The 26,890-nt window shown below is 34.2% G+C and overlaps 1 protein-coding gene across 10 annotated transcripts in view; it reads left to right on the forward strand.

Annotated features, from left to right (window-relative positions):
- The window catches only part of Nup62cl (nucleoporin 62 C-terminal like), a 75,510-nt gene extending 48,961 nt beyond the window's left edge, over positions 1-26,549 (forward strand). For 8 of the 10 annotated variants that reach the window (XM_078034423.1, XM_005323380.5, XM_078034431.1 and 5 more), the window contains 2 exons: positions 1,233-1,299; positions 26,335-26,549. In XM_078034423.1, the coding sequence (XP_077890549.1) occupies positions 1,233-1,299; positions 26,335-26,429 (162 nt within the window). In that variant the 3' untranslated portion in view covers positions 26,430-26,549. The remainder of the gene's footprint in view (positions 1-1,232; positions 1,300-26,334) is intronic. The other 2 variants (XM_078034430.1, XM_078034432.1) reach the window with 1 other exon arrangement.
- Positions 26,550-26,890: the final 341 nt, after the last annotated feature.

Raw genomic sequence — 26,890 nt, forward strand, 5'->3', positions numbered from 1 at the left:
CTTAGTCACTTTGCTATGCTGGTTCTTTTTTTGAAAACAACACTGGAAACATACCATATAGATTTTTGCTTTCTGTCTTTATTTAATATTGTTTCATGGTACTTTCCCAAAGTTTTAATAGTTTTAGGATATTTTATCAGAGGAGAGTTTGCCATAATATATTTAGTCATTTCTTAATTGGTATAGATATTTTTGCAATTTGGGGTCAATATAAAACAGCCCTGTACTGACCACTTATATTTAGATTTGATTATTTTCTCTGGCTACACTCCTGGAAATAGATACAATATGCTGATTCAAAAGGTATGATTATTTAAACTTTTGATATATGTTATAAAATTATATATTTTAAAAGGTTGAGCCAATTTACATTACTATTGGCTATGTATTAATGTATGTATTTTTCTCACATATAAATTGAGCATTTCTAATGTGCAAATTTGAAATCTTAAATGCTTCAAAATCAAAACTTTTGAGTGCTGACATGCCAACACAAGTGAAAAATTCCACACCTGACCTCATGGGATGGGTCATAATCAAAATAAATGCATAGCTAGACCAGGGATGTAGCTCAGTGGTAGAGTGCTTGTCTAATGTGCATAACACCCTCAGTTTGATCTCTAGCAGTGCAAACAAACAAGCAAATAAAACACAGGCATAATAAATTATTGTGTAAAGTTATCTTTAGGCTACGTGTATGAGGTATATATGAAACATAATGATTTTAGACTTGGATCCATCTCCATGATATCACATTGTATAATATGCAGAACTTTCACAATTAAAAAAAAATCAAGTGCTTAAAACACTTAGGGCCCCAAACATTTTGGATAACAGATATTTAATCTGTACTTGGCAATTGAGTACACATTTAAAAAATACTGATTTGATTGATAAATGTTGCTTTTTAAATTTTTATATGAATTTATTTTCTTATGAAATGTCTCTTAATGTTCTTTATTTTTATGCTGTAGTAGTCACTTTCTTATTGAATTGTAGGAGTCTCATTCTTGACAGTTAAAAAAAAGTAAATGCATTGTACTAATATGTAAAAGTAATGAACATTTTAAATATGAAATATCAAAAGAAACAAAAATTCATTAATATTTAGTCTATTCTCAGTCCATGTCTTACCAGAAAAAATAAAAATCACTTCCTAATTTCAATTTACTTATTTTTTTGTTGACCACATCTGAATAATCATTATCTAAAAGTATTGAATGTATTTTTAGCTCCAGCAGATCTGCAAAATTCTGAATGCTCATCTGGACTCTCTTCAGTGGATTAATCAGAATTCAGGTGGGAGTTTATTCATATACCAGGTTCTATTTATTATAATGTGTTATAAGTCATGGTGTGTGCTCCATGACATACTCACATAATAGCTCAGTTTTAGGGGTGTTGCTTAACTCATGCCTACCATTAGTTCTGAAGAATTATCTGGAAATTAATGAAAATACAAGGTGGACAGGAATGAGATGTAGGGTATTGGGATAGAATCAGGACTTCTCTGAAGTATACCTTTTGTCCAGTTTTTTATTTGGGAACCATATAAATATTTTATATACTAAAAATTATAATTAAGCCAAAATTAACTGGAAGAAAGACAAATACTAACTTGGAATATACATTAAAACTAAACAAAGGTGCGTAACTGTAACAATCACTCAATTCAGATAACTTTTGAACATAGTATTCTTGGTAGTATATTCTTAATATGATGTTACCTGAAAAGACCTGCAGAGAAATCTTAAACTTTCTTAATGGAGCTAGGCACGGTGGTGTATGCCTGTAATCCCAGTGACTTGGGAACATGAGGCAGGAGGATTGCAAGTTGAAGGCCATCTTCAGCAATTTAGTAAGGCTCTAAGCAATTTAGCAAGACCTTGTCTCAAAAATAAATAAATGCAAAGGACTGGGAATATAGGTTAGTGGTAAAGCACCACTGGATTCAATCTACAGTATTGCAAACAAACAAAAAAACAAAAAAAAGAAAAGAAGACTTTCTTAATACATTTATTGTTAAAAAATTATGATACCAATGTTGCTACCATTTTATGTATATGGTAGAATAAAGCAAATGTGTGTGTGTGTGTGTGTGTGTATAACTGATAATAAAAATTATTGTCTTCATTAAAATATAAAAGAAATACTAGAATCTTTATTTCCTTTTATATTTGTATTATAAATTTGAATTGTAAATATTCTTATTCCTTTGTTCTATATAGAGACAGGGCCTAGAAGCAATGAAAGACACCTCAGTAGTAACGGGCATACCCAGTACCTAGCTCTTGGTTTCTAAATACCATTCCCACTAAAAGGAATCAATCTTTTTGGTTAACTATCTGATCTTAGGCAAGGAAAGTACAGGGTGAGTTTCGGACTTTTTGTTCAAGAAAGCAAACATTGTTAAATGACTAATGAGGTTATATCAGGATACAAGATTGTACTTCAAGGGATTCCTGCTGACACATTAGTATATTTAAACATGAAAAAGAATAACAAAAGTAATAGATTATAATATGTTACCATGAGTTTCCAATGATAATCCAAAAAGAGAGAGAAATAAGAAGTAAAGGAGAATGCCTTTATAAAAGTATGCCAACTAATAATTATAGAAGAAATGATAGAATTCAGAAACCATCATTAAATCAGCAGAACATTTTTATTTTATTAAGTTCACCTTGATCTTGAATATCCTGTTTCATGTATAAAATATTTCAACTGTCAGTCATTTCTTGGCAGAAAAGTAGGCTAGCAGGAAGTGGACCAGATACAGACTGCGAGTTACTGAGTTAATTTAAAAAAACAGTTTTATTGATGCATAATTTATATTCCATAAAACTCAGCATTTTAGTTGTACAATTTAGTGAGGAAAAAAATCACCACTTTGCAGCACAAGCATAACAGATGATTTAGGCAAGGCTCATCAATGGATGCTAAAACTATTGAATTCAAGATTATTGGAGAATAGCATATGTATGTCTACTCAAAAATATCACTCTACAGGTTACTTAAAAATTACAAAATAAAATATATGCCTTTACCAAGACCTTTGTGACATGTGCCACTTTAGTGAAGTGATCAAACTTGGCCTAACCAGTGGTGGGATGACTTGACATAATGTGCCTCTTGACTTGACGTGACGAGAAGTATACAATATCATATATATAGGATTCTTACCAAAATAACCTTAATCGAATGCAAGAAAAAAAATCAGACATTCTGTGTGTGAGACATTAAAAATATAATTGGCTTGGACTCTTTAAAATTCAAAACAAAAAATTTAAGGGGATGGTCTTAGATTAAACAGGCATAGGACTGGGTATATGGCTCAGTGGTAGAACACTTGCCTAATACATAGAAGGCCCTGGGTTTGATCCCAAGCACTGCCAGAGAGGGACAGACAGAGACATAGATATAACAATCAAGTGTACCATGTTAACCTATATGGACTATATATTGTATGATATTAAGGAATTGCTTATTTTCCTAGGTGTGATAGTTATGAATATGTAGGAAAATAACCTTTTTTTTCTTAGAAAATGCAGGCTACATTATTTAGAGAATTTTCATGTTTGTAGTGTACTTCCAAATTGTTCAGCCGAAACCATGTGTGAAGAGAAAGACATTTAGCAATTTGTGACAAAATGGTATGAGCAGGTTAATCTTGGTAAAAGGTATTTAAGTGTGTGATTTTTGTTATTCTTTCAACTTTCCTACAAATTTAAAATCAAAATTTGGGGAGGTCATTTTTCAAAGACTTTGCCTAAATATAGAATATAATGAGGAATATGGAATATGATGGTAGGAATTGAGGTAAATGGGAACTAGTTAAACAATCAGAGTTATTATTTTCAAGATGTGGCCTTAAAATAATACTATTTTTCTTACTTGGAATTCTGGATTCCTCATTTTCTGCATGAATGGAAGTCAGCAGCAATGAACTTCTTCAGCTTCTTTCCCTTCCAGACATACTTACATCGTTATTCATCTTTATGTCCTTCTCTCCTGTGTTAGAGAAATATATGTCTTATCCCTTTCTAAACTGTTTAGAATCATCAGAGGGAAGTTAAATAGTGTTAATATTCATTTGTGACCTGGTGAGGTTTCTGAGTCAGGTATAGGATTCAAGTCAAGGAATTAACTCTTCATAGTTGTGCACTTATTTTTCACTTGGTCTCTATGAGTCTGTACCATTGTTTTTAAACTGACAACTAATATCTACCTTTTAGATGTTTTGTAAGGATTAAAAGAAGAACCTTTGAATCTTGGCCTGTGGGTTGGTTGTCAGTGAATAGTAGTGGTAGAACTGGTTACTGGTTATCCAAATTTACTATGTATATGAGGTGGGGGAGTCAGAAAAGAAAGGTTGTGGGATTCAAAAAGTAGCTGTTAAATTGGGTCTTGAGAAGATAGTTCCAGATAGACTATCATTAAAAATCACTTACCTAGAGAAGTTGTAAGAACAACTGTGATGTGGGGAAATGTCAATAACAGGAACACTAAGGAATGAAATTATACAAAATTTCCCTGTTACATGCTTTTCTCCATTGAACATTGATTCTTGGGTAGAGCTGAGGGGGATGTCAAAAGGCAATTTGGATTATACAGAAAAATTGCAGTGATTTTTTTTTTCTCTTGGCAGGGATCCTCTTTGTCATAAACGAAATCTCAAGGCTTTCAGCCAGTGTCTCCTTTATAAAATTAAGGTTGTTGGTATTGCAAGGGACTTACTTTATATAAATGAAGGTATTGTGGCTCAGAGAAGTTGAATGGCTTCCTTAAGAACACACAGCAGGGGCTGGGGTTGTGGCTCAGTGGTAGAGTGCTTTCCTAGCACATGTGAGGCACTGGGTTTGATCCTCAGCACCACATAAAAATAAATAAGTAAAACAGAGGTTAAAAAAAAGAACATATTTATTTTGGGGAAAAAAACCCTGCAGGGCTGGGGATATAGCTTAATGGTGTTTGCCTAGTATGCATGAGGCCCTGGGTTTGATCCTCAGCACTGCAAAATAAGTAAATAAGTATAAATAACACTCCAATGTAGGCATTACTTGATACAAAAACAAAAACAAATCTTATTTGTGTACCTATCAGTAGAGGACAAAGGTTTTAAAAGTTTGATAGTACTTTGGGATATGAGTTTTGGGTATCTGGGTAAAATTCTCAGTCAAAACAGGTAACAAGAATAAGACAATGGAGAGTAATGATTACTGGGATTTGTTTTTCGGCTAAAAATTCATTTGAGCTGAAGAGGCAACAAGAGTTTGTGTACGTTCTTTACTGAGACAAGGAAGGTCATGCTGAAGAATGCGAAAATGCTTGGTAATTCTTTTTTTTTGTTTGTTTTGGGTGGTGCTATAGATTGAACCCAGAGACATTTTTACCACTAAGCTACATACCCAGCCTTTTTTTTTTTTTTTAATTTTGAGACAGGTCTCCTTAAATGGCTCAGGCTGGCCTTGAAGTTGTGATCTGCCTACCTCAGTCTCCTGAGTCCCTGGGATTATAGGGTGTGTCACCATGCCAGGAAGCATGGTAATTCTTGATACTGTATACTTTTTGTCATTCCCACTCAATGAGCCTTTCCTTTTCATATCAGGAAACTACATGATCAGGAAATGGAGCATGGCAGGGTTTAATTATACTAAGAGAGGTTTTTCTAGTTATTTTGTTTTGTTTTTTAATAGTTAAATTGGATCATGTCTGCTGAAAGGGTCTATAGTCTGAAACTTTTAAGATCAGATAAATCAATTTATTCACATTGAGATAATATAGAAAAACTAATGAATATGTTATTTTGACAATACACGCATATTTTGCTAAAGAGAAATCTTGTATATAAAGTCAAATCTTCATTTTAAAAGGTTTCTGGGAAATGTTTTTTATGATTTAATATCTTTAATGTTGGCACAGATTTTTCATCATGAAACATCAACTGTTACACTAATAGAATTATATATTTAACTGAAAAATCAGCTCTTTAAAAGTGATTTTGATGTACATTACTAAGTGAAAGAAGCTAATGCCAAAAGGCTATATGCTGTTTGAGTCCAACTTTGACATTCTGGAAAAAACAAAACTGTAGAAATATAAATTTGTATAAAGATCAATGGAGGTGGAGGAAGAATAGACAGAACATGGGAGATTTTTAGAACAGTGAAAATATTTTGTATGATGTACTATTATCAAATCATGGATGCATGTCATTATACATTTGTCAAAGCCTACAGAATATTAATGCCAAAAGTGAACATTAGTGTAAACTATGGACTTTGGGTAATAATGATTTGTTGATGTAGGTTTATCAATTGTAACAAATGTACGACTGATGTAGGATATTGTTAGTAGGGGAGGTTGTACGTTTGTGGGGGCAAGGAGTATATGGAAAATCTCTGTACCTTCTGCTCAATATTACAGTGAACCTAATACTATGTGAAAATTAATTTTATTTAAAAGGAAATATAAAAATGATTTTGAAATTAAACATTGCACGTTAAGTATATTACTTATTACACTGTCCAATCAACATTTAGAATATCTGTGAGCAAGTTATAGAGAACCAGGCCCCTTTCTTCCTTTACCTATGTCAAGCAAGTACCAGTGATGGGACTGAGATGGAAAGGAGTCAGTCATTATTAAATTAAGGAATGTCTGAATATGTGTAGGTAATGGCCAGTTTTCAGATTTGATATTTATCCATTGTTTGACAGTGTCTATACTTCTTTTCCTTATGTTTAGCATAGGTCATTGGGAGTTAATAACAGACATAACCAAATACCAGTTCTGGCTTTTATATTTATTTGTAAAAAAAATAGAGCATTATATTGAGGTATTCTTCACAGCAGTTCTGCAGTCACACATCTGTCTTCTGAGTTGGCAGTCACTAAAAATGCAGCAACTCCAGCTCTTCTGAGACCACTTATGACAGAGTTGGCAATCCATCTGAGCCAATTTGTTATTCATTTTTAGTATATGGCATTACTTCTCTCAAAGGGGAGAGGTGGAATAAAGAATAGGCATTTTCTGTTGCATCATATGCCAAACTATCATCCTATTTATTAATATTTATCAAACACCACAACAAAGAAATAGGCAGTGGGAAATCTTATACTGGTCATTGTTTAGAAGTTGGTAAGTATTTTCAATGCATTTCACTTTTTTCATGCAATGTCCCAAAGCATCAAGAATAAAATATATTTCATCCATAATTATTTTAGTCTCTTGTAGAATAGAACTGCATAATTATTTAGTAACTACTCACAACCTTGAGACAGCTATTTAGGGCAGAAAGAGTTACTCCTTAGAGTAATTAAAAATGTCATAAGAGATTTTATAATATTTCCAAAATACAGTCCCATTAGTTCTAGACTGGGTGTCTATGTTCACATTTTAAAAAAAGATATTTGTTTTAGTTGTAAGTAAACACAGTAACCTTTATTTTTTTTTATGTGGTGCCGAGGATCAAACCTAGAGCCTTATGTGTGCTAAGCGTTTTACCACTGAGCCACAATCCCAGCTCCAATGTTCACATTTTTTTTTCCGCTTAAATCATTCATAATTGTCTACTGTGAATGATGTGACAAACTTACATAAAATGCCTTAGGATCGTTTTACAGAACCAGCCTTGGGTGATATGTCATAATCATGCTTCATTTTTACTCAAGGTTGTATTTATTATTTGATAGGATTGTTTTAAATTAGATTTTTTGGTGTTTTTTATTTTCATGATTAAAAGCAAGAAAGGAAACTTTAATGATATGGCCACATTGGAAAAGCAAAGGGAGATCTGACACCTTGGCCTTGTTTTCCTGGTGCTGGTGTGAGCTTTTAGATTTAAATGGATTGGGGCAGGGGGTAAGAGGTCTGCAACATGAACTAGCCTTGGTTAAATTGTGGTCTGGTTGTTCATTCTATTCTGGTTCTGGGTCGAATTGGCTCTAGAGAAGTCCTGATAGATCACTTGAGGGACTGATTTCCACTTGCCTCTCAGGATGTTTCTTTTCTGTCTTTGTCTGTCTCTCATCCTCTCTCTCCTTCCTTCTGTCTCTCCTTCCCTCTGTCTCTCCTTCCCTCTCTCTCCCTCCCCCTCTCTCTCCCTCCTTCTCCCTCTCCCTCCCTCCTTCTCCCTCTCCCTCTGTCCCTCTCCCTCTGTCCCTCTCCCTCTCCCTCCCTCCCTCTGTCTCCCTCTCCCTCTCTCCCTCCCTTCCTCTCTCTCCCTCCCTTCCTCTCTCTCCCTCCCTCCCCCCTTCCTCCCTCCCTCCTTCCTCCCTCCCTTTCTCCCTCCCTCCCTAGTGATCCTGGAAGAGGGTGATGACTGGAGATTTCTGTGCACCACTCCAGCAGTCCGAAACAGGATGCTATAGTACTTTTTTCAAAGATAGTGGTCATGATGCAATTAGGAACACACAAATATAAGCTGAGCAATAACTCAGTTTCCAAAGCATTGTTTGATATTTTTTAAAGAAGCTTTGGTCCAGACTAGAAATGGTTTTAAAAATATTTTATTAATCGCTTTTAGCTCTCTCATCTGAAAAGCATCAAATGTTGAGACACGAAAAGATGCCTTTCAATTCCAATTGAAGTGTCTTTTTCCTCTTTCATCTTTTAGAATAGAATTTGATTTACTGATCAGGCATCAATCAAAACTGGTTCATTTACTTCTTCCTTTTCTTAAATTCTTTTAGAAATCTTGGTGACATTAGTTGATTGGTGAGGTCATTTTTTGTGTTCTGGAGTATAATGTTCTATTTCAGATACTTGAAAGTTGAATGTTCTTGATCTGCCAGAGGTGTGGCAGTAGCACAAAGACACCTCTGTTGTGAAGCTCACTTAATAGTGTCTCTTAAGCTCAACAGAGATACTTGCTTCTTCCCATTGCAGTTGATTGAAAAGTATTTCATGTCTTACATTGTTTAATGAGCACTTTTACTCATCTGTGCTCCCCTTTACAGACAAAATAGATTCATTGTCACACTTTGTCCCTTGATTCCAAAGAACTTCTTGTAGGTTAGATTAGGGTACTAAGATTAGAATTAAGTGAGTCTTCAGTTTCTGTTAGGAAAGTGTGTGTTGGTTAATATTCTCAGAGCTCCACTTCCCAAACTTCCTTTTCTATATGTAAATCCAGATTTGAAATACACTCAATACATCTGCAAAATTAGATTTCTCACTAATCCTACTTATGTACATTTTGTGCCCAAGTGAATTTCCTCAAGCTGGAGAGCCTCCCCAGATGAATTATATGTATCATAATTTAAATCACTACCAAATAGCAGAATTTATATTGTTTGTGGGAAAGAGAGATTTTTCTGCAAAGCAATTTTCTTTCTTGTTGGTAACTAAAAAACTATTACACTGGAGCCTCGCACAGTGCTGTTTTGGGGCCCATGCTGAATGGCCATCTCAAACCTGAATACTATATCACCCACTAAACCTCCCCAGATGGGATTCAGATAGGCTAGTGTCATTCTGAGAACTTCAGTGTTTGAAGGGACAACAAAGAGTGTTAAACTGTGGTGCCAGTTATTAGCTCAGCATAGTATTCTTTTATTTTATTTTGACTTAACATGTATTCATTATACATACTAATGATGTTTGATATTTAAATACATGCATTCAGTGTATGATTTTTATTAAAAAACTTAACAGCATCTGACAAACAGGTACCCTGTAATAATAGAAGCACTGTTACATGAAAGTCTAAAGATAGAGGTCCTAGAATCAATTCTCATTAGTTTACGCCTTTGGAGAGTTATTTAACCTTGTATTTTTAATTATTGCTTTTTTCCAAGAGATTGTGGAAATCAAATGAAGTAGTCCTTGTAGGCATTTTGAAAGCTGAAGTGCAAACTGGGGTTGTAGCTCAGTGGCAGAGTGCTTGCCTATCAAGTATGAGGCACTGGGTTTGATCCTCAGCACCACATATAACAAATAAAATAAAGATATTATGTCAAAAAAGAGGAATCTACTTTTTAAAAAAAGCTAAAGTACTTTATAATTGGAAGGTATTATTTTAGATGGAGGTCAAAACCACAGAGTAGTTGTGACTAAATCGGGAGCACCTACTATGTGATTAAGGCACTATGTTACTCGGTGTATTAGGTATAAACATCAACAGTACCTCTGCCATGAACAGGTACACTGTGAAGGGGTAGGGTGTGGTAAAGGAAGGAAACAATCTTTAGTTTGTTTCAAGGGAAAGGAAGGATTTAAAGTGAGATTTGAACAATAAGTAATGTTGTCACAGAATGACTGAATGAAGACCATATCATTTTATTCTACTCTCTTGACCCCCATCTCCCATTGCCTGCATCAAAGAATTCAAGATACTTTCACCATTTTTTGCATACCTTCTTCAAATGTGTTTTTTAGTTAATTTGTGTGAAGAGCAGGGCTGTACACAAGCAGAGTACCTTAATGTATCAATTGTAAAATTAGAATGTGAATTCTCATGACAGAAATGGGAGTTGTATTTCTCTCTAAGCACCATTTTTTCCAATTGCACATTAGTTGACACTAAGAACTCAATTGTATTTATTGTTACTTTAATTTTAATAAACTGATTGTCTTCTCAAAAGTAGTTATGACTAGTGGGAGGATACTGTTCTTCCTCCCTTCTTTTCTCTCTGTACACACCCATGTTCTTCATCTCTCTTTCTCTCTCTCTCCTTCCCTTTCAGGATGAGAAATGGACTTTGATTATATGAAATTCCTAAGTTTTCAAGGTTGTTTTTAAATATTAGCCTAACATAAGGCAGATTTTACAGAAGCTAAAATTATTAAAATATGTTATTGGTTTAGCAGACAGCAAGAAACAATGAAGGCGCATATATTTAAAGGCTGACAAATGGCCTACCCTGTCAAGCAGTTAAGAAAACAGATTTGATAGAATTGTTGCCTGATAGTTTTTTGGTAATATTGCTTGCATATTGAGTTGACACTTATAGAATATGTTAGTTTATGGTTTAGATATAAGGTATACCCTAAAAGCTCATGTGTGAGACAATGCAAGAATATTTAGAGGTGAAATGATTGAATTATGAGAACCTTAGCCTAATCGGTGTATTAATCCCCTGATAGGGATAGAGATTAATTGGATGGTAACTGTTGGCAGATAGAGTATGGCTGGCGGGATGAGTCCTCCTATCTGGGTGCATACCTTTGGGGTATATATTTTGTCTTTGTGAGAATAGAAGCCTACTCTCTCTCTGTGTTTCCTGGTGTCATGTCCTGAGCCACTTTCCTCCACCACACCCTTCCACCATAATATCTGCCACATCTTGGGTCCAGAACAATGGAGCTATATATTTGGAGCACCTGTGAGCTCCAAATAACTTTTCCTCCTCTAATTGTTCTTGTCAGGTTTTTAGTCAATACAGTGAAAAGCTGACTAAAACAGGAATCAAAACTTCATTTGTGTATGTGTTGGTCATTTCTCGGATTAAAATTTTTATTGAGGTAATTGTAGATTCACATGTAATTGTAAGACTTAACATAGAACTCCTTTCATTCTTTACCTTATTTTGCTCATTGAGAACACCTTACAAAACTGAGGTATGATTTCACAAACCTTGCCATTGTTACATCAACCATCATTCGTATATTTCTCCAGTTTTACTTGTATGTGTGTGTGTATATTTAATTTTCTAGTTTTTTAATGTGTAGGTTTTTATATCCATCACCATAGTCAAGATACAGAACAGTTCCATACCTCCAAGTTTCTTCACATCCCCTTTTATCATGACATTCCCCCTACCACATCCCACTATCCCCAAATTCCTAACTCCTAGAAACCATGAATCTATTTTCTGCTCCTAATTTTTTATTTCATCTTGACATATTCTGTAAATAGACTTATATAGCATGTAACCTTTGGGGATTGGCCTTTGTTTTTTCATTTAGCGTAATTCCAGATTTATATGAGGGCTGGTGGGTATGGCTCAATGGTATATCGCTTGCCTAACATGTGCAGGATTCTTAGTTCTATCCCCATAACCATAAAACAAAGAATAAAATTCATCTGAGTTATCATATATATCAACAATTTGATATTCTTTATTGCTAAGTAGTATTCCATGGCATGAGTATATCATAATTTATTTAACCATTTGTCTGTTGTAAGACATAAGGGCCATTTCTTGTTTGGGTATATTATGAGTCGAGCTGCTATAAACATTTATGTACAGCTGCTTATGTGAACATAAATTTTCATTTCTGTGAGATAAATGTTCAAGAGTATAATTTTTGGGTCATATGGCAGATGCATGCTTAGTATTATAAGAAACTATCACATTATTTCCAGAGCAGCTATACCATTTTACATTCTCCTCATTAATGTATGTGTGATGCAGTTCGTGTCCTTATGAGTATTTGATCTTTTCACTATTTTTTTAATTTTAGCCCTGTGATAGATGTGTAGTGATGTCATTGCATTTTTAATTTGCATTTCCTTTAATGATGTTGAACAACTTTTCCTGTGATTACTTGCCATCACTATATAGTCTTTATGGAAATGTTTGTTCATGTCTTTTGCCCATTTTAATTTTTTTTCTTTAAGAGTTTTATGATTTGTTCTGGTATTCTGGATGCAAGTCTCCTGTCAGATTGGTGATTTGCAAAAGCTTTCTCCTAGTCTGTAGCTTATGTATTCATCTTCTGAACATGGTTGTTCACAGAACAAAAGTTTTTAAATTTAATGAAGTTCACTTTATTATTGTTTTTATTTTTAGGTATTACACTTTTGGAATAAAGTCTATGAATGTTTTGCCTATTTTTTTATCCCCCCAATTTTTTTCTGTTTAATTTTATAAGTTTTGTCATTTTACATATAAGACTGTGATCTGTTTTTATTTATTTTTAAATTTTAATTGTTCTTTTTAGATATACATGACAGTAGAGTATATTTTAACATATTTACACAAACATGGAGTATATCTTATTCTAATTAGGATCCCAGTCTTGTGGTAGTACACGATGTGGAGATTCATTATGTTGTATTCATATTTGTATACAGGAAATTTGTGTTAGATTCATTCTGCTGTCTTTCCTATTTGTATCCTCCATCCTTTCTCTTCATTTCCGTTTGTTTAATCCGCTGAACTTCTGTCTGTCCCCCTTGTTTTTGTATTAGCATCCAAATGTCAGAGAGAACATTCAACCTTTGGGTTTTTTTTTTTTTTTTTTTTTTTGGAATTGACTTATTTCACTTAGCACGATAGTCTCCAGATCCTTCCATTTACTGGCATGTCATAACATCATTCTTTTTTTATGACTGAGAATATTCCATTGTGTATATATACCACAGTGAGATTTCATCTTACTCCAGTATAAATGCAAACAATCAAGAATACAAGTAACAGTAAATGTTGGCAAGGATGTGAGGAAAAGGGTACACTTATACATTACTAGTGGGACTGCAAATTGATACTACTACTCTGGAAAACAGTATGGAGATCCTCAGAAAATCTAGAATGGAACCACCATTTGACCCAGCTGTCTTATTCCTTGGTATATACCTAAAGGACTTAAAATCAACATACTATAGTGACATGGTCACATCAATGTTATACCAGCTCAATTTACAATAGCCAAGCTATGGAACCAACTTAGATGCTCTTCAACAGATGAATGGATGAAGAAAGTGTTTCTATTTAATTTTGTATAAGATAATATTTTTATTTAATTTTGTATAAGATATGAGGTTTAGACTAACCCCCACCCCCATGGATATTCTATTGTTCTAATACCATTTGTTGAAAAGTCTATCCTTGCTTAATTGAATTGTTTCTGCACCTTTCTCCAAAATCAGTTCAATATATTTGTTGGGGTCTTCCTCTGAAGTCTCTATTCCATGGATTTATATCTTTCCCCTAACCAATGTCATTATGATAGCTTATAATAAGCCTTAACCCATTTTGTCTCATAGTCCCAGGTATGGAACACCTATACAAACAAATTGCTCAAAACATACCACTATTATAACCTCAAAATAATATTTGAATATTTATTTGCAGAATTGAAAACTTGGGACGAATAGGTTTATGTTCAGTAGAGAAATTCCTTCCACTCAATTCTTTCCTGTCAAAATTGTTTTAGTTATTTTAGTTCCTTTGCCTTTCCACAAAATTTTCCTGGGAATTGATAGGAATTACATTTTAACTATAGATCAATTTTGGGAGAAATAGCATCTTTATTATGATGAGCCTTTCCATCCATGAACATGTTGTGTCTCAAAATTTATTTAGGTCTTCTCTGATTTCTTTCATGAGCATTTTATAATTTTCATAAACCATATTACATATTACATATGTATTTTGGTTTTGTTAGACTTTATACCATTGTATTTAATTTTCTTTATAGTGATTATAAATGGTATTGCATTTCACATAATTGCTGTTAATATATAAAAACACAATTTTTGTATATTAATCTTTTCTTTTAACTTGCTAAATTTACTTCTTAGTTCTAGGAATTTTTTTGTGGACTCCTTGGGATTTTCTAGATAGGCAGTTATGATACCTACAAATAGGTATTGTACTATTTCTTCCTTGCCAATCCATATGCCATTTATTTCTTTTTCTTGCCTTTTTAGATTATCTAGAACTTCCAATAAACTGTTGAGAAGGAGAGATAAAAGACACATCCTTGCTTTGTTCGTGGTCTTATGTGGGAAGTCTTCAGTCTTTCATCTTAAGTCTGATGTTAGCTGTAGGTGATTTTGTGTGTGTGTGTGTGTGTGTGTGTGTGTGTGTGTGTGTGTGTGTTTATGCGCACATGTACATGTGCTTGCTTGCTTGTGCATAGTAGTGGGGACTGAAGGAACCCCAAGGCCTTGCACATGCTAGGCAAGTGCTCTACCGCTGAGCTGCATGCATAGTACCCCTTTTTAAATTTTGAAATAGGATATCACTAAGTTGCCTAGGCTTACCTTGAACTCATGATCCTCCTACCTCAGCCTCCTAAGTAGCTATGATTACAGACATGTGTCATTGTACCCAAGAGCTGTGGTTTTGTGTAGATGACCTTTATCAATCTTAGGTACTTCCCCTCTGTTCCTTACTTATTGAAACTTTTATTATGAAAAGGTACTGTATTTTGTCAGAGGCTTTCTCTGCATCAATTGACAACATTTTACTTCTTTAATTTCTATGGTGGTTTAAAATAATAGGTTTCAAATGTTAAGTCAGCCTTATATATGTGAAATAAATTCTACTTGGTCATGGTTTATAATTCCTGTTATACATTGTTGGATTTGGTTTGCTACTATTTTGTATGAGATTTTTAAAAATGTTCTTGAGATTTTTTGGTCTATGGTTTTCTTGTTTTGTACTGTTTTAGTTGGTTTCATTATTAAGGTAATACTGCCCTCTATTTTTCAGAAGAGTTTGTAAAGAATTGATATTAATTCCTCTAAATGTTTGGCAGAGTTCTCCATTGAAACTTTTGGGACCTGGTTATTTCTTTTTAGGGAACTTTTAAACTACAAATTCAGTTTCTTCATTGTTTGTAAGACTATTTAGGTTATCAGTTGGCTGACTCCTCATAGATTGTGGGTTATTTTGGAATCAGTGCATTTTGCTAAGTTTTTAAATTTGTAAGTATATAATTGCTCCTAGAATTTCCTTTTTATCTTTGTAATGTCTGTAGGATCTGTAGTGGTATACCCTGTTTCTTTCTAATATTGATGATTTATGTTTTTTCTATTTTTATTTTTTTTGTCTTGGTTAAAGCTTAATTAATTTTACTGATTTTTTTTCCCTCAAAGAATTAGCCTTTTATTTCATTGATCTTTCTCTGTGTTTTTTTTTTGTATTTATATGTTTATCTTTTAGTACTGAGGATTGAACCCAGGGGCACTTAACCACTGAGCTATATTCCAGCACTTTTTTATTTTCATTTTTATTTTTTTTTTTATTTTGAGACAGGATCCTGCCAAGTTGCTTAGAGCCTCACTAAATTGCTGATACTGGCCTTCAAGCTGCAATCCTTCTGCCTCAGCCTCCTGAGTCTCTGGGATTACAGGCATGAGCCACCACATCTGGCTTTTCTATGGTATTTCTGTTTGCAGGTTTATTGATATCTGCTCTATTATTTTCTTCCTTCTGCTTGTTACAGTTTACTTTTTTAATTTTCTTAAAATAGCATGTTAGGTTATTGATGTGAGAACTCTTCTTATTTCTAATAGTTTTCTCTTTTAATGCATTTTGGATAATCAGCAGTTTTTGAAGTCCATTTGTCATCTCCAGCCATCAGTTTCACTAATGGTTATTATACTGTTTATTGTAAAGTTCCATGTTAACAAACATTTACACATTGATATCCCAAAGGCACCTCAAGTTACACTTGTCTAAAACTAAACTCAGTGTTTCCCCTATCTCCAGGATATAGGGGAAACACTATTTTGCTCTGAGATATATAACTCCTTTACTTTTGCTCAGCTAACAATTAATTCTATTTATTCAGGAATCTTAAGCAGGATATTTATGTTTCTTCATTAAGTAATAGTGATTCTACTTCTTAACTAGCTTTTGAATCCTTCCTTTTCAGTAGATTTCTACCCCCATGTCCGCATTTTAGGCCTTCTTCATCTCCCATGTTGAAAGTAGAGTAATTTTATAGGGTTTATGAAAAACACCAGCTCTTTTTATACATCACATTTCATACTCCTTATTGGCAAACACTTTTAAATTATTTTATTTGGAGTTTTAAACTATTTACATTTATTTGTCTCTAAGTATCATATATACTATTACTTTTTAATTTTACCATATAGTGTTTTTTCTACTGACTTTCCAAAATAGGAGATGAAGATTTAACTTTCAATTATATGAGTGTTATTCATGGCCTGGCCATGTAGCATACATTATTATGTCTCCTTTATTTTACAAGTTTTTGGTTTCCTTTGAATTTTGTGTCCTCGTTTGCTTAGTTTTCTGCATACCTATCAATAATTTATTCCCCAATTCCCTGCTTTTAATTTAAATCTATCGATTTCAGCTTCGATTCATCTCTTCCAGACTCCTCTAATATCTATTGTACCATCTGGAACTGTGGCTCTGTTGGTTTGCTATTCAGCTAGATTCTCCCTTCTATAGATTATTGTTTTCTCTCTACTTTGTTTGCTCTTCAGTTTAGTGGCTCTTATTTCCTGTTGCTTGATTTATTTCCTTGTTTCAATATACCACATATTCCAGCAGCTTGCATAGTAAGTGCACGGAAGGTAAATTTTTTTGAGACCTTCCATGTCTGAAAAGGTATTTATTCTACCCTCACATTTAATTGATACTATTGGGTGTTGAATTATACTCTGGAAATAATTTTCCCTTAAAGTTTATTTTATTCAATAACATCTATGAAAACATTAAATAAAGTTACTAAACATCTTTGTTATTTTTTCCTTCCTGGTCTTTCTCTTCTCTTTCTCCTTCTTTCCTTCTTTTTTGTTTTTAGATTTTTTTGGTTAGAGCATTATAGTTATATATAGTAGTTGGATTGATTTTGGCAGTCATGCATGCATGGAATTTGACTTACTCCATTTTAGTACCTATTCCCCTGCCTTTCCTTCCCCTTTTCCCTCCCCCTACTCTCCTTCCTCTACTGACTCTACTGATTGTCCTTTTACTCCTTTGTTTATTTATCATGTTTTTTCTTACATATAAAGCTGGAATTTCCTGCCATATATGCATATAGCATGGTTTTAATTTATTCTGCATTTCCTTCCCTTTCTCGTCTCTTCTCTCTTCCTCTTGTTATCCTATTCCACTGATCTTCCCTCTTTTATGATATCCAGCCCCCGTCTTTTTTTCCCTTTTCTATCTATCTTTCAACAGATGAGAGAAAATATTCATCCCTTGGTTTTCTTAGCATGGTGTTCTTCATTTCCATTATCTAACAGAAAATGCCATAATTTCATTCTTCTTTATGGCTGAATAAAACTCCTTTGTGTATATATATCATATTTTCTTTATCCATTCATCCTTTGACAGGCATCTGGGCTGGTTCCATAATTTGGGTATGTGAATTGTGCTGCTATAAACATTGATGTGGCTGTATTACTGTAGTATGCTGGTTTTAGTTCTTTTGAATAAATGCCAAGGAGTGGCTTAGCTGGATCATATGGTATTTCCACTCCTAGTTTTTTGAGTAATCTCCATACTGCTTTCCATAGTGGTCGTACTAATTTGCTGTCTTACTAATAATGTACGAGTGTCCCTTGCCCCCCACATCCTTGCCAGAATTTATTACTATTTGGTTTCTTGATGGTTATTATTCTGACTGGTATGAGATGAAATTTGAGCATAGTTTTTAAATTTTTTTGGCTGGGAAAAAAACAGCTTTAATGGCATTCAGAAATACTTTATAAAAAATGTTCTAGCACAACACTTGTTCGTAAACCAGATTATGTTGTGAACTTTTTTCTAATCTTTTAGGAGCACTGTTTGCTAAGAACTAGATCTTATTCCTATTCCAAAACTATCTTGTGCTCCTGAAAACTGCAAAAGCACTTGAAAGCTGTTAAGATATGGATTTTTTTTTATTCTTGATGGTAATGCTGCTGCACTGAGTCTTTGCAGTTTTTATTCAAGATCATGATCCTAAGAAGTTTTGTTGATAACCTGTCCATCTCTAGTTTCAACTGTCTTAATTATAAGTATCCTTTCTGAGTAGGTGTCAACCAGAGGGAGTGAATGCAGGTTCAGGGAGGAGAAGTTGGGAAGAGGCAGAGAAATCCTGTTCATGCCTTCCAGAAGCTTCCTGTAGGTGGCAATCTCAATGTCAAAAGTCATCTTAACATTGAGCAAGTCTTGGTATTCATGAAGGTGATAAGCCATTTCTTCCTTTTCATTCTGAATCTTATTCTGCAGGTAAATAGTGTCTTGGAAGTTAGCAGCTTCCACAGCAAAGTTTTCTTCTATTTCATGCATCTGGAGTTCCAGGGACTTGTTAATTCCTTTAAGCACATCCACTTTTCAGGTGAGAGACCACATCTGTCTCCAGTACTCATTTGATTCCTGCTTTGCCTGGTTCAGAGCATCATTGTTCCAGTTAGCAACCTCAGTGAAGTCAGCAAACTTAGCCTTGTATCATTCTTCTGCCTCCTGAAGTTTCTTGGCAGTCATGCTTTCATACTGCTGACGGACATCACACAGGGAAGCTTTATGAGGTCAGGCTTAGAAACATCCACATTGATTTGAACATGCTGTTCCTGAATCTGAGCCTCATCATGTAGTTTCTTCAAAAAGACAATCTCTTCTTGCAAGGATTACACTTTACAGTCAAGGTCAAGACATGTCAGAGATGCATTGTTAATATCCTATCTGAAAGACTGCAAGGTGCTCTGGACTTCCTCTCTCTGAAGCATCACTTGCAATTTCTCTGGTAGCTATGTGGTGTCCTTAGCCAAATTGTCACACTTCACTTTGACATGGGCCTTGTCATTGGTGAACTGGTCTACCTGATAGCACAGTTCCTGTATCACCTTCTCCTTCTCCTAGAGGTTCCCCAGATGCCGTGGTCCCTGAGCTGTTTGAGCTGGCCAGCAAGATCTTATTCTGCTGCTTCAGGAAGCACACCTTGGTGATATAGTTGGTGTAGTGGTCAGTGAGCTCCTGCAACTCCACCTTCTCATTGGTGTGAGTATTCTTTAATTTGGTGTTGATGGCATTGGCCAGTGAGAAGTCTACCAGTCCTGCTGCAGCTGCACCCCAGGCTTGCTACTCCACAGGTACACGGCCAAGCAGCGCGTGACATGGACTGCCCAGGGATGAGGCATAGAGGCTATAGCTGATACTGGGGTGGACGTGGTTAGGTAGTTCCAGGTGGAGCTTGGCTGGCTCATGGTGCCCAGGCCACCAAACATGCTGCAGTAGGAGGACAAGCACACGGACCTGGAGGACATAGCTACTGAGGGGGGCTATAGTCTAGATGGCTGCAGCCTTGCAAACTGGCTCCTGGAGGAGGGGCTAGTGAGGGCACAGCAGATGTAGGCATTGGGAGCATTGCTGCATCTCTAGTACAGGGACCCTAGGAAAAAAAATGGCAGAGCGTGGTGTAGTTTTGGTTTGCATTTCACTGATTGCTAGAGATGTTCACATTTATTCATATTTATATATTGTTGGTCATTTGTGTTTCTTCTTTTGAAAAATGTCTGTTTAGGTCTTTGCCAATTTATTGTTGTATTTTTGTTGTTTTATGAGTTCTTTATATAGTCTCAATATTAATCCCTTGACAGAGGAATAGCTGGCAAAGATCTTCTTCCATTCTATAGACTCTCTTTTCATGCTCTGAATTGTTTCCATTGCTGTGCAGAAGCTTTTTAATTTGATGTCATCCCATTTATTGATTCATTTATTTATTGAGCTTTAGGAATCTTGTTAGGAAGTCAGTGTCTGCACCAATATGATGGTGTATAGACACTTTTCTTTTGAAGAGTTACTAAGTTTCTTATCTAATTCCTTAGTCTTTTTTAAATTCCTTAGTCTTTAGTCTACTTTGATTTGACTTTTGTGCAGAATGAGAAATAGGAATCTAGTTTTATTCTTCTACATATGAATATCCAGTTTTCTAACTATTGTTTTTTTCCAACATGTATTTTTGGCATAGTTTTTATGTATCAGATGACTAAGTGTGTGTTTGTCTCCATGTCTTCTATTCCATTGGTCTTCATGTCTAGTTTCATGCCAAAACCATGCTGGTATTTTTTCTCTTTTTTACTATGCCTGTTATAATATGAAATCAGGTGTTTTAATTGATGCCTCTTGCATTATTGTTCTTGCTCAGAATTGATTTTAATATTATGGGTCTCTTAGTCTTCCAAATGAATTCAAAGACTGTTTTTCTAGTTCTATGAAGAATATTATTGATATTTTGATGGAGATTGCATTGAGTCTCTATATTGCTTTTGATAGTCTGACATTTTTAACAATATTCTGCCTATCTAAGGATATGAGAGGTCTTTCCATCTTTAAGGTCTTCTTCAATTTCTTTCTTCCATGTTACATAATTTTCATCATAGAGCTCTTTCACTTCCTTGGTTAGATTAATTCCATGTATTTTTTTTGTTAGCATATTGTGAATGGTATAGTTTGCTGATTTATTTCTTAGCAGAATCACTGTTGGAGTATAGCAAAACTATTGATTTTTGTATATAGATCTTCTATTCTGCTACTTTTATAAATTCCATATGAGCTTTAGAAGTCTTCTGGTGATGTTTTTAGGGTCTTCTAGATACAGGATCACGTCTTCAGCAAACGGTGATAATTTGACTTTTTCTTTTCCTATTTATGTCCCTTTAATTTCCTTCTCATGTGTTTATCTGTGGGCACTGTAATCCTTGAGTCAAAGGCTGCCGGTTGTTAAGCCCAACATCTTTGTTTTCCTCACCTAGCTGCCACCTGTTGTGGTTAAGAGCCGAAGCTGCTTGTAGTAGCTTTCATCTTCATGTCTCCCAGTACAGGGTGGGATAGACTGATCAATGCTGACAGCCCCTTATAGTGGGGCTGGTGCAGAGTTCTAAATAGCTGAGGTTTGCTCTTGGGTAACCCTTGGGAACTCTGTTAGTGGGTATTTGAGATTAGTTCACACACCCTATTGATGGAAAGATGCCAATTTCTGCTGGACATTTAGGGCATCAGCACAAAAGGAGCTCTTTCTCCTGTGTCTGGAGTCTGTATGTACTAGGCCCAATTTTCTTTGTGCCTATTTCTGTCACACTGGTCCAGGAAGACTCTGGAGTTCATAATAGGTGGGCAGCTGGCAACTTCCTTCATGAGTTCCCAGCCTCTTGCCTCTGCTTGTGGCTGTGTATCACTTATAGATGGTTTCCATGCTGATGAACCCATTTCCTTCTGAAATGTGGCCAAGAAATTTTGGTTGTTTTTCACTTAACATCTTTCCCCACTGACTCTGGGTTCATTAAGATCAACCTGCTTCTGATTCTACAGATTACCCAATCCATTTTTGTTGTTGTTCTGCTACACATTCCTCTCTACCTGTGTTCTACCTCCCCTGCCATGCTAAGGCCTGCCAAGCTGGCACATCTCTGATGTATTTTTTTCTTATGTTCACACTTTTCAATTTTCTGCATCTCTATGGTTTCTTTTACTCTCCAGTGTTGAATTTCAGTGAGTTACCTTAGTTACTCCCCTCACTGAGAAGCAGTCTTACTGCTTTTGAAGTCTGGTGCTATGGAACTGCTGGGAAGTGTACTCTTCCTCTAATCCCCCATCATCTGAGACCCTTACTTCCTTCTCCTTGAACTTTTGAAGATGCAGTTACATTATCATGTAACTTTGAAGACTGTTCTGAATCTGAACCTTCATACCTCTTCATTTGTGTGTTTTATATTTTTCCCGTGAACAATTTTGAGATCTTTCTCAGAATATGCAAATTTCATCTGATTTTTTTCATCATCACATGATGAGCTTTGATGTGGATCTCTCACCACTGAGCCTGCTATTGGTGAGTCAAGAAACCCATTTTGTTTTTGTCAGTTGCAGCTATTTTCTTGAATTAGGTTTCTGTTAATTTCCTTTTCTATGATATTTTTGTTCTTCCTGGCAATACACTTATTCTGAAGTTTGAATCCTCAACTAAACTGCATTTCTTTTCTCCTGTTTTTCTCTTTGTATTTTGTTAAGTTTTTCTGGGGTATATACTCATCTTTTCATTCAAGTTTTTTATTGATCTTTGCTTTTGGTCTTGATTTTTATTTTGCAAGAGCTCGTTGTCATGTTTCTGTCATGTTTGCCAAAAAATCATCTGCAGAAGTTGGATAGGAAGAATTGTTTAGAGGTAAGATGTGGAGGAGAGGAAGGGACTGCTTCTTAATCATTCATAATTCTGTTTTTAGCTCCAATTTCAATGACATTTTGAATTACCTAGTTCTACTAATTCCATAGCCTTTCTGGAGTTCTAGGGTTTCTGTAGTACAAATCCAGTTGCAATGTTCAAAGTTTCATGTCATTTCTTCTTATTGGTTTTGTGTTTTTATCATTTTCCTCTTTTTATTTTTGTAAATTCTTTAACTGTTTTACAGATGTTTTAGAATGGAACAGTGGTGAATACATGCATTCTTTAGAGACCTTAACGATGATTTCCTTCCCCAGTCTTATTCCACTCAAATTTACTTTCACATATTTACTCTCAGAGTAGTCTAAGAAATGATAATTGTTCTCATCTGCTCATTCTGATTGGCCAATGTAAATTTTTGTGTTTTAATTAGATTATCATGTATAATCTAACCCCTGCTTTTTTTCAACCTTACCTTTTGTTTGCAGCATTTCTTTTAGAGAAGTATTTATGGTTGTTCAAAAACCCAATATTCTTTCCTCTTCCATATTTTTGGATGAACAGTTTCTTCTCCTGGAGTACCCTAGCTCTTCATTATCTGCCTTGCAGTGGTTCCTGTATTAAGATGTAATTTAACATCTATCTCTTCTTTTAAACCTTCCTTAACTCATCATTCTAGTAGTTGTTTATTATCTTCTTTGTATCCATACTACTTATTATATTACCAGCATTTATCATACAGTATTGCAGTTACTTATTTATATGTCTGTTTCCTGGAATTTGAGTTTCTACATAGAGATTATGCCCTAATGATTTCTGTGTTTTCAGGATTTAGCTATGCTTTGCATTGGCTTGGTGTTCAATATACATTTTTCTATTCATTTGTGTTGTGATTTGTACTCAGTACACTATATTCAGCTTTTGATGGAGAGATACAAAGTTGAGAGATGTGTCCATGAATATCTTTCAGTGTTATTAAATATTCTACATTTTAATGGCTGGTAAATATTTCATTTTACATATATGCTAGCCTATTGATGTTTCCAAATGTTTTCTTTTTTCAAATTGTGCTACAGTAAACCTAGATGTAGGTAAGGTTTAAGGCACATCAGTGATTACTAGACATAAATATAATACTTAGAAGTTAAAAAACTAAGTCAGGAGTAATGTCTGCTTTAAAAACTTTTGATTTATATTTTCTTTCAGGTCAGTTGCACTGATTTATATTTTAAACAGCAATTCATTATTAGTGTACTCCCTCCTTCCAGTACTTCTGTAATCACTACCATCACCAGAAATCATCATCATTCCTTGCCAAAATTTATAGTGAAAATAATATTTCTCTGGTTTAATTTGCATCATTCTGGTTACTAATATTTTTAATGCTTAAAATGTTTATAAACATATTGTGTATCATCTTGTAGGTTCATCACTTGTATCTTAAGACCATTTTTCTGTTAATCTGTTTTTTTCTCCTACTGCCCCAATAATTTTTCTAAGAGAAGGAGATATACTATAACAATATTTATAAGAGTGCAGTGTTTACTTTGACAGTGAATTTAATGTTATATGGTAATATTTATATGTATAACTTAAAAGTAGTAATTACATTAGAAAGCTGTGTTTGGTTTTAGTGATGAAATCTCTATTTTTGTAATCTTCTATACAAATATTTGAATTGTTACCAAAAATATTTGCAAGTAGGCTAAGTTGAAGAAAACATCTGTCCCCAAATCAGAATGAGACTGGCTGCAACAATTTCACCAGTATCTTTTATGGAGAACAAATCACTTTTAGAAAATATTTTTAAGCACACAAATATATTATTTTAACCATTAACCACTAAATTAAGTCTTTAGTGTATAAACACCACACAATCCAATTTTAGAATGTTTCCATTATCCCCCAAATTTTCTTTTGTCCACTTGTAGTTATTCTCCATTCCTATCCCAAATCCTGGGCAATCCTAATCTACTTTCTGTCTTTATAGATTTGCTTTTGATGGAGAGTTTATGGAAATAGGATAATAATATATTGCCCTTTGTATCATACTTCTTGCTTGCGATGTTTTTTACAAGGTTCATGCATGTTATCACTTATTAGTACTTAATTTCTTTGTATTGCAGTATAGCATTGTATTTTATTTACATACCACATCTTGTTTATTGTGAATGGAATTGTTTTCTTGTTTTCATATTTATCAATATAATTTTAAAAAATAATATCAAGGGCTGGGGTTGTGGCTCAGTGATAGAGTGCTTGCCTAGCATGTGTGAGACACTGGGTTCAATCCCCAGCACTACATTAAAAAAAAAAAACTAAACAAAATAAAGGTATTGTGTCTATCTATAACAACAATATTTTTTAAAGTAAAAAAATAATAATAATATCAAAATGTGTATGACACATTCCCTCCTGCCACACACACAAATTTTGGCTACTGCTAGCATTTTACTTCTAATGTGATATATAATTTAATATACTGGGAAAAAAGAATCACTGATGCTTATCATTTGACTAGAACTAATTACCTTAATGCATTTTTTTCACATAAGGAATGAAAGTCTTTAAAAATCTTTAAGTATGTTAATATATAAATAGTCCTGGGAATTCAATTAGAAAACATGACAAAATATTTACAGTAAAGTTCTCATAGTAACACTGACTTGTGATTCTTGACATTTTATTGATTTTCAAAATTGTCATAAATGTACTCTTTTACACTTAAATTTTATCAGTCACTCAGCAAATTAGTAAAATGTGCTTATGTTGACACTTATGTTCTTGGGTTAATAGTTTGTTGTAGTGCTCATTTGTGTTTCTGTCACATTAAAAAAGCTTAATAAGAGAAAAAAATTGCACCATGCAATTAGTTATTACCAAAAAAAGGTGTGGGGGGTTTATTTTGCTAGCCTCAACATAACACTGTAGTTTTCTAGGCTTTTAGTAGAGAGCCATCATTTCAGTCATTTGTTGAAGTGTGATCTTGCAGAATGTTTATGTTATAAGATAGGATATGATATTATACTTTAAATACTGAATAAACATTAGGGCCATTCTAGTTGACTGGAATTTTTTTAAGAAAGTATATATAAGTTTTCATTTCATAAAATTTTTCTTTCTTTTGGGCACTAGTTATTGCTTATCCTCTAGTAAGCATTAATGAACACTGAAACAAATGACCAAATTGGTTGATGGTAGTACAAAAACTCAGCTCATCATGCTTATTTCAACAGCTTATTTTTACTGGCAGAAAATTACACTTTTAGGCTGTAATTGGTAACTGGAACAAAATACAAATGTCAAGTAGACTGTTATTTGCCTTGAAAACTAGGAGAACAGATAAAGAACAATGTTGTCCACTGTTTTCATAGTTTTTAAAAAAGTAGATGAATGTGTTTTTTCTTCTGTATTTTCTAAAACTATTTAAATTGATATGTAAAGTTTTATAAATAATAGTTTAGGGGAGAATGTGTTATAATGTTTCTGTAATATTTTGAGCTTGGATTAATGATTGTGTGACTTCCTTCCTTATAGGAATGATGCAAAAGAAGGTGGAAGAGATAACAAAGATTTTTGAGGATTTTCAAAGCAAGGAGCAGGAACGCAATGTGAAGATTACCTTTGACTAAAGGCCATATTGTTAGCATACTGATTTTGGATTGTTTCCTATAAATTTTGATGATGTTGACGTGTTTACAGTTACTACTTAATCTTTCATTGCAATAAAATGTGCATGCTCTTTATCTGAATACTCTGATATGAAGAATTATACTATAGTATTCTCAGAATTAAATAAAACTTATATTATCCCCCTTATACAGGCAGCAACCTGTTAGATATTGATTCTGTATGTGTAATACATACCTTATTCTCCTAGAATTCACATACTTCCGCCAATGCACATCTTCCTTCTCTCTCCAACTAAAATGTAGAGAGATGTCTACCCAAAAGTACATGCCAACCAATCTTGTTAGATTCAGCATAAAGTGTGATATACTGTAAAGTCTTTCTGTTCAATGGAACTTAATGTGTAGTTTGAGATAAGATTAGTTTCTGTGTAAAATGAATGTAGACAATACAAGGAAGTATG

The sequence above is a fragment of the Ictidomys tridecemlineatus genome, chromosome X (genome assembly GCF_052094955.1).
Source record: "Ictidomys tridecemlineatus isolate mIctTri1 chromosome X, mIctTri1.hap1, whole genome shotgun sequence".
NCBI lineage: Eukaryota > Metazoa > Chordata > Mammalia > Rodentia > Sciuridae > Ictidomys > Ictidomys tridecemlineatus.